Consider the following 9700-nt stretch of genomic DNA (forward strand, 5'->3'; position numbering starts at 1 on the left):
AAAAAACCTCTCAGTACAAAAAAAAGTCACACTTGTCCACGTACATATTAACCATATACTTTATAATTATAAAATTACTTTCATAACGGATTTTCTAAATTTGTACGTAATTTTTATTATGTTGTGGCCTACACACAGTACCTATATTTTTTCTTCACAATCTATGTTAGTATTTTGCAAGTTGATTATCCTTTTTCGTCAAATAACTATGTCAACTTCAACAATATTTACGTTATGCAATAAAGTATTAAATAATAAATAGGCCTACTGGAGTGCATGATGTTGTGATTCTTCAACGAATATAGTGTCTATAGCCAAAAAGCGGGCGTGTTCTTCACATATTTAAAATGTGTGGACCACGCCAATTTCTTTTGGCGGGTTCTGTTGTCGCATGCTTTTGTACATGCAACCAGTCTCAGTCTGTTGATATTCAGTATTTTACCAGGCGTTCACTTTTATAGTTAAAAATCCTCCTGTGCCTAAAACTGTCTTTTAAAAATGTTATGTCAGATAGATTTTTAACAATGTTCCTTATAATTCACAAAGAGAACATGTACATTACATCTATATTGTTATATCACACTGCACCAAATGAAAGTTAATTACTTCAACAATTCAAATTCACAAATAATAAACACTTTTTATTTTTACTGTATTCTCATTTATTCATTTTTAAATAAAATTTATTACATACAAATGATCTTAACTAGAAAAGTGTTTGCGTTGCTTTGAAGCATTCTTCTTCCTTCGCTTTGCTATGTACGTGTCTAATTTTCCTGATTCCTTCAACATTTTGTATTTTTCAGTTAGTTCTGCCTTTCGTTTTTCCGCTAAAATGACACAAAATAACATATATAAGTAAAAGAAGATGAGGTCATTTTGTATATATATATTGTGCATACATTAGAGGACTAGAGTGTTGTTCCACTGTACCATGCCAACAAGGGTGTTAATATGCTATCCAATCAAATTTGAACCATACTATAAAAGCCCTAGTGGTCTAATCTAATGATAGGATCAGTGGCATAACGTAATGGAGGCCTCTGGTTTAGGAACCCCAAGTGGCCTTCCAACGCTGGAGGCATTGGGCGTTTTTAGCCTTTTTCGACATACTTTAATACCTGATTTTTCGTCTGGGCACTACTCAGGGGCCCCAATAAGCCCCTGGGTTTAGCCAGTGAGTGCTCATAGCCGTTACACCACTAGGTAGATTGTAATCAAGCAGAATGTTCGAATCTTGGTTGGGGAATCTCTTTCTCATTCTCATACACAATTTAAAACAAATCTGTGCCAGTCCCTTTCCAGCATTTTAATCATTTTCTGTGCGATGATCTACTTACACTTCTTAAGATAAAATGGTTTCTTTCCTTGCTTTATCAGTTCTCTTTCTGCAGCTCGTCTTTGTTTTTCCATCTCTTTTTGCCTCTGTTTATTTTCTTCTGATTTTTCTTTTTGTTTCTTAAGTATACAAATACATAAATGAATTATATATAAATTTAAAATTTAAGCTAAAATACATTTTTCCTTTTTACTATATTTATACTGATGCTTCATATTCTCACTTGTTTTTATTATTTTTTGTAACCATGTTAAAGGGAGACAAGTTTACTTTTTTTATGCTCTGTATTATTTGTATGGCATTTGATATGAAATAAATGTTTGCTGAATTAAACTGAATTTACATCAGCCCTATCTTCCTGTACAGGCTTATTTCATTATTATTTTCAGAAAAACAGTATCGCTTTTTGATGATGAACAACTCTAAAATGTATATATGTGTTTATTGTTTTATGTTTTTTATGTAAAAGGGTCCTGCGAAAACAGAAGTGTAAACTTCTCTATGCAGGATCCTTGCCATCATTTATGCTATGAAACTGTATTTATAAACGATGAGTAAATAAATGTGAATTGAATTGAATTAACGTCAACCATTGCAAGATGTAGCACCATTTCCTCTTAAAGTATTCTTATTATATCTCCATTCATTTTAATTAATGTTCATGAAATAATCAGTCTTCTTACCATTTTCTGCAGTAGATTTTTCAGTTGAGCTTGTTTCTCTGTATCTTGAGCCTTCTTAATCTCTTTCTGAACTTGCTGGTAACAAAAGAAAAAAAAAGAAATGGCTAGAAATGTTATTTAAGTTTAACTCACACTGTAATCTGTACACAGTTTACTGTGATTATTTATAATACATATATATTTATTTTTTATATTTTATTTAAAGATTGTAAATAACAAAATATAAGTTAAATGTAAACCAGAAATAGCAAAGAACAAAGTGGGTCACTTCAAGAAAGGGCGAAATTCTCAATTACTCAATTAATTTCTCAGAATAATATGATAATATGTGCGCTTTATAAATCTTATTATCTTAGCTTCGGATAAACTTGGGGAACATGTTTGTTTCTATAGACAGTTAACGTTATACAGTTTCACTGACCTCCTGTTCATTTTTCCTTATGTCCTTCAGAAAACTGTAATTCTGATTAAATGCTTCTTCCTTAAATTCACCAGATAGATCATCAAATCTAGGATCTCTTGACGTCTACAAAAAACAATAACACAATTTAAGTATGATGAAATGTCAGTTATTTCTTAATAGATAGAAACTCTACATTTGACGCACAGGCAACCAACTAACATTAAATACATGCATGACACCATGTCGTTAAGCTCTGTCTAATCAAAATAGTTTGATGTGCCCAAATATGGTAATGATATGCTTAAATATGGTAGTGATATGACATCATCATGTCCATATATGGGCACATAATATTTTTTTGTCACATAAAGTTGTGTACACAGACCTTTAGTCCCATCCCACATTCGTATCTTACCCTGCTGTTTACTGGAACTACTTCTCTTCTTCTTGTAATAGTCTTCTTTGACGATATTTCTTGAGGCCTAGATGAAAAAAAATCATAGTATATATATATATTTTTTTTTAAATTTAAAAAAAATCTACCAATTCAAATTCATGAGAAACTGGCTTGTTTGCTTTATGCTGCCAAACTAACCTGTTTTTATTTAACCGATTAAACTTTGGTGGTTGGTTACTTGTTCTTTTCTGCTTTCTCTTGTTACCAAACATTGCTTCCTCATAACTATACATGACATAATTATATTATTTAAGCATTGTAACTTTTATTAAAAATATTATATCTATCATTAGTGTGTTCTAAACACTTTAGAAATGCAATCAAACAGAGTTTCTGATACTCTTAGAATCTTAACATCAATAATATAACCTTAATTAACATTAAAACAATATTTATATCAAAATACATACATTTTTGTGCCTAATGTCTCTTGTAATTTCTGCAATTCTTCAAATGAAACTTCAGATAATTCTACAAAAAAAAAAACTGTTAAAAAATACATGTATACATATGTAGTCTAATGACATTTGATGGTTGTTTTAAAAATTCTGTAGACCTACTCTGAATTGAAAAAATTATAAATGAATTGAAAGAATAATGAATGAGTTGAAAGAATAATAAATGAATTGAAAGAATAATGAATGAGTTGAAAGAATAATGAATGAATTGAATGAATAATGAATGAGTTGAAAGAATAATGAATGAATTGAAAGAATAATAAATGAATTGAAAGAATAATGAATGAGTTGAAAGAATAATAAATGAATTGAATGAATAATGAATGAATTGAAAGAATAATGAATGAATTGAAAGAATAATGAATGAATTGAAAGAATAATGAATGAATTGAAAGAATAATAAATGAATTGAAAGAATAATGAATGAGTTGAAAGAATAATAAATGAATTGAATGAATAATGAATGAATTGAAAGAATAATGAATGAATTGAAAGAATAATGAATGAATTGAAAGAATAATGAATGAATTGAAAGAATAATAAATGAATTGAAAGAATAATGAATGAGTTGAAAGAATAATAAATGAATTGAAAGAATAATGAATGAGTTGAAAGAATAATAAATGAATTGAATGAATAATGAATGAATTGAAAGAATAATGAATGAATTGAAAGAATAATGAATGAATTGAAAGAATAATGAATGAGTTGAAAGAATAATGAATGAATTGAATGAATAATGAATGAATTGAAAGAATAATGAATGAATTGAAAGAATAACAACAAATGAATTGAAAGAATAATGAATGAGTTGAAAGAATAATGAATGAATTGAATGAATAATGAATGAATTAAGTAAGAGAATTTTAATACGCACCATTCCTTATTAGTTTCTGTGAATAAAAACAAACCATGAAAATAATTAAACTTGTTGCACTCTGCATTTAATATTTTTTTATTATATTTATTATAAACAATTTGCACCATCATGACTAATTATATATAGCTAAGCCCATTTTGTCACATTGCCTATGACAAAATTGGCTACTTGTAATCATTGTTTATTTAATTCAATCTTGGAAGCTGCCCTATCCAGGCCTAGATAGACAGTGAAGGGCCAGCTGCTGGGTCAGGGCGGCGGCAAAGACCAGCCAGGCAGGTATGTATTGTCGAGTCGATCACAGCCAGGCCTAGCCTACACGGTACCCTAACTAGCAAATTATGGTACTGACGATATTGATATTTCTATAATGAAAGCACATTAAATTTAAAAAGCATCATTCTTACAAATCGATCATTTGAGTCACTCGTAACTACTGTTTTACTTTCCATTTTTCTGTGTTTTTCCACACGTTTTGTGCGTGTGCTCAGCAGCAGCAGCGATTCTCTATATATTTACTGTATTGTCAATACTGCCCTCAACCTGACAGGAATCGTCCATCCAAACTTTTCTTCCAACATTCAATTTCAGTACATTTTTGAAAAGTGAGAATTCTTAGATGTACAAATTTCCGCAATCATGATCAAATTACCAAAATAAGCTAACACAACATGACAAAAATAATTGTGTTATTTCTATTTTTTTATTTATCTTCTTAAATACATAAATCATTCAGTCAAACACTATTTGTATCCTCCTGCTTTCTCTGCGATAACCTCCTCCCGAATTTCATTCGCTTCTTCCGCACTTTTTTCTAAAAATTCCTTATATACATCTGGATTTAATTCCCTAACAACTTGTATTCCCATTGAAAGACATGATCCTATAATTCCTTTGCAAATACGTTCCATGCTTTGGATCTGTAAGTTAGGATCTTCCTGCTTCACTTTTGCAATTTCATAAACATGTTTCAATGTTATTTGCCCAACACAATGATTTCCTAAAAACGAAAAATAATCATATCATATTTTATTTGAGACAACAATATCATAACAGCAAGCCCAGACAAGATTATTATCATACGACGTGGATCTATAGTAGGGCTGTCCTCTCCCTAAATGTTGAAAATAGCAATGCAAAAGATAGGATATGGATTTTGCATGTTATCTTACAATTTGTAAGCCCAGTTCCTATTTTAATATCATGGATTTGCCACCGAATAGTGTCTAAGCTCAGCAGACAAGGTGCTTTAGCAGTAGACGAAATTTGTTTGCTGGCTATGAAAACTGGATACAACATTTTCTAGGCCTAGGTAGTCTCTAGTTTAAAAAGAGCACTTCAGTAAAAACAAGGGGAGAGGGCAGGATTTCATTTAAATAGTAATACTACAAACTTTCTTGGCTTTGAAATAAATCCATGTAGAATCACCTACTTTTTTTAAAAGCTATATTCAAAAGTATTTCTCACCTGGTTTGTGAGCACCTTTAGCCACCCCTGCAGCAGACTTGACAAAATATGAAACAGGAGGTGATTTGATCTCCAATGTACATGTCCTGTCAGGCTGCAATTTAGAAACAATTGTGTGATATATAATATATGTCTACATTATAAAACAAAGACAGAGCTGTATATATGTTTTCGACCTATCTATTTTGTATGAAAACGTATAGTAATTAAATTAAATAAATTCAAAATCAACTAAATGAAACAACGTACATTTATTATAATATTTGTAGGTAATGGAATTCCTTCTTTAATATGATTGGTCTTCTGGTTGAAGTCTTTACAGAACTGACCAATGGGAATTCCTCTCTGAAAAAAAATGTTTAAAAAATGTTTAAAATCCTGTTAGATAAAAATGTTGGAATAAATAAACATTTATTTTGTGCCAATTCCACAAAAAAAATGATCAAAGGACCATTGAATCGGCACTGTACAAGATTTAAAATTTCTATTAAAAAAATTGAGAGATAATGATTTTGTTTTAAATAGTGTGACTTTGTTTCTAAGAGAAGATACAAGCAACGCAATAAAAAGTGCATCTATCACAAGTCTTAGTACTGAAAGAAGGAAATAATTGTACATATATTTTTATGATGAAGGGCTAATGTTTCAGGCTGTTTTGCTTTAGCTTTTTGCTTATTTTGTATCTCCATTGAGATACAGCCATTGATACCCACATTGTCATTTTTTCAGTAATTTTAACTTATATACCTGACCCAGTACAGGTCCAAGGGGTGGACCGGGTGCTGCTCGTCCAGCTTTGATGTATGTCTTTATTACGTTGCCATGAACTACCTTCCCAGTATCCTTTACTGCTTTGCCAACACGGGACATTGTCAAAGAAATTTAACTTCGGAAATCTGATTATAACAGCTGGATTTAAAAAAAAATAATATCAAGTTAGTAAAATTTCATCCAATACAAATGTCACTAAAATTCTTTTACTTTTAATTTATTTAAAAAACAAAAATAACACAAGGATAATAAAATCATAAATAAATGGATTAATTTATCATTTCAATGAATTAATGCAAATTAATGCACTGTACTGGTAGAACAACAGAAGTTTCTATGTAAATGAATATTTAAATAATCTAATTTGGTTACACATGTGTTGAAATTATTGGAATGGAACTGAAGAACAGCTAGGAGGAGAAGCAAACACATACCATGGATCAGCAGCACTGAACTCCACTCACTAGGTGTAGGAAAATATAATTATGACTGCTTTTCTAAGTAAGTTTAATATATTATATACTTTTTGCATTATTAGGGCTAGGCCTACAACAATATCTTATTTATTATAATATTAACTATCTATACATTTTATGATCATTCCGGCCCTATACTAACGGGATCCAGTCAAGTCGCCCCATCGCAAAGTCGCCCCATACAAAGTCGCCCAATACAAAGTCGCCCCATCGCAAAGTCGCCCCAAAACAAAGTCGCCCGGGCACAGTCGCCCCATCTCAAAGTCGCCCCATTACAAAGTCGCCCCATCGCAAATTCGCCCCATCGCAAAGTCGCCCAAACGCAAAGTCGCCCCATCGCAAAGTCGCCCACGGTTTTAATCATATCGGTCGTTTGATATCGATTGCGTTGTTACTTTGGTCGCGCTAAATGTCGTATACATTAATGTTTATCCTATTATATACATAATATGTGTTTTAATTTGTATTTTACAGGTTTTAATGGAGTGATGTGGTTTTTAAAAATCATTAAAAAAATAGTCCCTTGTTTGAAAGTTCTAAAAAGATTATCCCTCATGATTTATAGTTTCGAAAATGTTAATTTAATATGATTTTAAAATTAGTTACCAGAGCCACAATTACAATTTCTTCAACCTACGCGATACCAGCTCATTTTTTAGGATAATATAATAAATGTATAAATGTGTAGTAGGCCTTCGTATAGATTTACAGTAGTTAAAACAATAACAGTGTTGTAAGACAATAAGTGTTATAGGCTACTTATTGATCATTTTGCATTTATTGACAAGTTATGTGTCTTAATTTTATAATGACTTTTCAAAATGAAGAAAAAAAAAGGGGATTTCATTGCCGATATGATTGTTTTACATGCAGGTATTAGTAAAATTAAAACGCGACATTTTGACCATGGAAAAACCATCGTACAGTATCGTGTGCGTGTTTGTTAAAAAGGGGAATCCCCGACGGTCAGCAGAAAGACGTAGCAGCTGTGAGGAAACAGATACCAGAAGGCGCAGCTCCGATTGGATTCAGAGAATGTTTCAGATGGCGAGTGGCCTTTTATTCAACAGCACAATGATCATTTTACTGAAGAAATTCTTTTCAATCCTTTTGGTTATAGAACATTCTAATTATAATGCCTAATAAATATCCTCATATCGGGTGTTTATTTAATTTTAAATTAAACAAGACAGTGAAGAGGCACGGAATAATACGTACACGGACGTACGACAAATACACACACGACGCACGTTATCATTTACGACATTATAGTAGTGATATGATGCAATTTTATAATGGATATAATGATGGTATTGCCTTTCCAGGAGTCTTACAATCAATGTTCACTGTAATACTATGTATATAATAGTAAACTGAATGTTTATAAATAAATTGTTTTACGTAATTTGTTGCATACAAAATAAAAGATACAGACGTAGCCTATACGTTTCCTATAAAATATTTCACATTTAAATAATTATGTACTGTTAAATGACATTATGCTGGATAATACTATATCTCAAACTATGTTTACAAATTTTCATTTTTTAAGCCACACATCTTTCTCATCATACTGATCTGTAAAATAAAAACAAAAATCAATTATTAATATAGGCCTAAATAATAATAATAAATATTCATCGACCAAAGTAAAAATAATCTAGATCGTATAACATCATTTTATCGCGACCGATTTCGAACGCGACTGATATCATGTGGTAATGATTGAAATGTGGTATTATTATTATCATCGTAAAACTCCGGCGGGGTTTCCCCATCTTCAGATGGTGCGTTGTAGAGTGCGACAACGGCAACGGCGGAGTAATTACGGGGGTTTCCCTCTGGTAAGCTAGCACGAGTGCGACCGCGGAGTGATTAGTCGGGGGCTTCCTCTCTGATGATATGGGGGTGCGTGCCGATCGTGTGACCTGAGACTACATGGCGGGGCTTCCCCTTTTATGCCTACACGTTCAGTGTTATTTTGTGTATCATTGCAACATTTTACGCACTTGTAAACTATTTTTTAACGTTTTGGGGCGAGTTTGCAATAGGGCGACTTTGTGATGGGGCGAATTTGCGATGGAGCGACTTTGCGTTGGGGCGACTTTGCGATGGGGCGACTTTGCGATAGGGCGACTGTGTCGGGGCGACTTTGTTTTGGGGCGACTTTGCAATGGGGCGACTGTGTAAGGGGCGACTTTGTATGGGGCGACTTTGCGATGGGGCGACTTGACTAGCATCCATACTAACGTATCCATCAAGCCCAATCAATGCCTTCTCGCAACAGTGCACCGCTTCTTGTAGAGGGCTATCCTAGTAGTAATCACTACACAGCTAGCTAGCCTCGCCGCGTAGCCCTACTAGGCCTAGTAGTAGTAGGCCTAGTGAGTATAGACCCAGGCTTTATTTTTATTATAATTAATTAATTCTTTTTCCTCATATAATGTACTTTAGTATCATTACACATTTATATACTTTCATCAGCAAACCTTTACGTACATAAATCTACATGAGGTTAGGCCTGGAAATAGAAAGTCAACCGGCTAGGCCAAGCTAGGCTAGAGAGGAAAGGAACAAATTGCTAAAACTCGCTTGCACACATTGTTCAATTCGAGTAGCAAGGGCGCAGACATGTTTTTGGAATATAATTTAATGTTTATTTATTGCTTTGAATTGAATTGTATTATTTATACTGTGAATGATAATTGATAAATATAAACTGCCTGTGTAATATAAATAATATTTTTGTAAATATAAGGTACTTTA

The 9700-nt window shown here is 32.3% G+C and overlaps 2 protein-coding genes across 2 annotated transcripts; both read right to left on the reverse strand.

The window, feature by feature from the left end:
- Positions 1-646: 646 nt before the first annotated feature.
- On the reverse strand, positions 647-4722 carry LOC140059948 (ribosomal RNA processing protein 36 homolog). Its single transcript, XM_072105954.1, has 9 exons — positions 4628-4722; positions 4218-4233; positions 3293-3353; positions 3021-3107; positions 2841-2907; positions 2444-2548; positions 2023-2097; positions 1341-1458; positions 647-830 (listed from the first exon to the last, which is right to left on the reverse strand). Exons 1-9 carry the CDS (start codon positions 4670-4672, stop codon positions 703-705), a joined length of 702 nt encoding a protein of 233 aa, XP_071962055.1. The 5' UTR covers positions 4673-4722; the 3' UTR covers positions 647-702.
- Positions 4723-4963: 241 nt separating this feature from the next.
- LOC140059957 (large ribosomal subunit protein uL11m-like) lies at positions 4964-9556 on the reverse strand. Its single transcript, XM_072105963.1, has 5 exons — positions 9434-9556; positions 6435-6596; positions 5937-6032; positions 5688-5781; positions 4964-5220 (listed from the first exon to the last, which is right to left on the reverse strand). Exons 2-5 carry the CDS (start codon positions 6555-6557, stop codon positions 4964-4966), a joined length of 570 nt encoding a protein of 189 aa, XP_071962064.1. The 5' UTR covers positions 6558-6596; positions 9434-9556.
- Between the last annotated feature and the right edge of the window lie 144 nt (positions 9557-9700).

Source organism: Antedon mediterranea, chromosome 10 (assembly GCF_964355755.1).
Source record: "Antedon mediterranea chromosome 10, ecAntMedi1.1, whole genome shotgun sequence".
Lineage (NCBI taxonomy): Eukaryota > Metazoa > Echinodermata > Crinoidea > Comatulida > Antedonidae > Antedon > Antedon mediterranea.

What these genes read in the sequence shown, in the direction of transcription:
- LOC140059948 (XM_072105954.1), bottom strand. Translation starts at nt 4,672, where the DNA reads ATGGAAAGTAAAACAGTAGTTACGAGTGACTCAAATGATCGATTT. An exon ending in AATCGGTTAAATAAAAACAG is followed by an intron (nt 2,908 to 3,020) that starts GTTAGTTTGGCA and finishes TTTTTCATCTAG; the next exon opens with GCCTCAAGAAATATCGTCAA. An exon ending in TAAGGAAAAATGAACAGGAG is followed by an intron (nt 2,098 to 2,443) that starts GTCAGTGAAACT and finishes TTTTGTTACCAG; the next exon opens with CAAGTTCAGAAAGAGATTAA.
- LOC140059957 (XM_072105963.1), bottom strand. Translation starts at nt 6,557, where the DNA reads ATGTCCCGTGTTGGCAAAGCAGTAAAGGATACTGGGAAGGTAGTTCAT. An exon ending in TTGGACCTGTACTGGGTCAG is followed by an intron (nt 6,033 to 6,434) that starts GTATATAAGTTA and finishes ATTTTTTTTCAG; the next exon opens with AGAGGAATTCCCATTGGTCA. An exon ending in TAAAGGTGCTCACAAACCAG is followed by an intron (nt 5,221 to 5,687) that starts GTGAGAAATACT and finishes TTTCGTTTTTAG; the next exon opens with GAAATCATTGTGTTGGGCAA.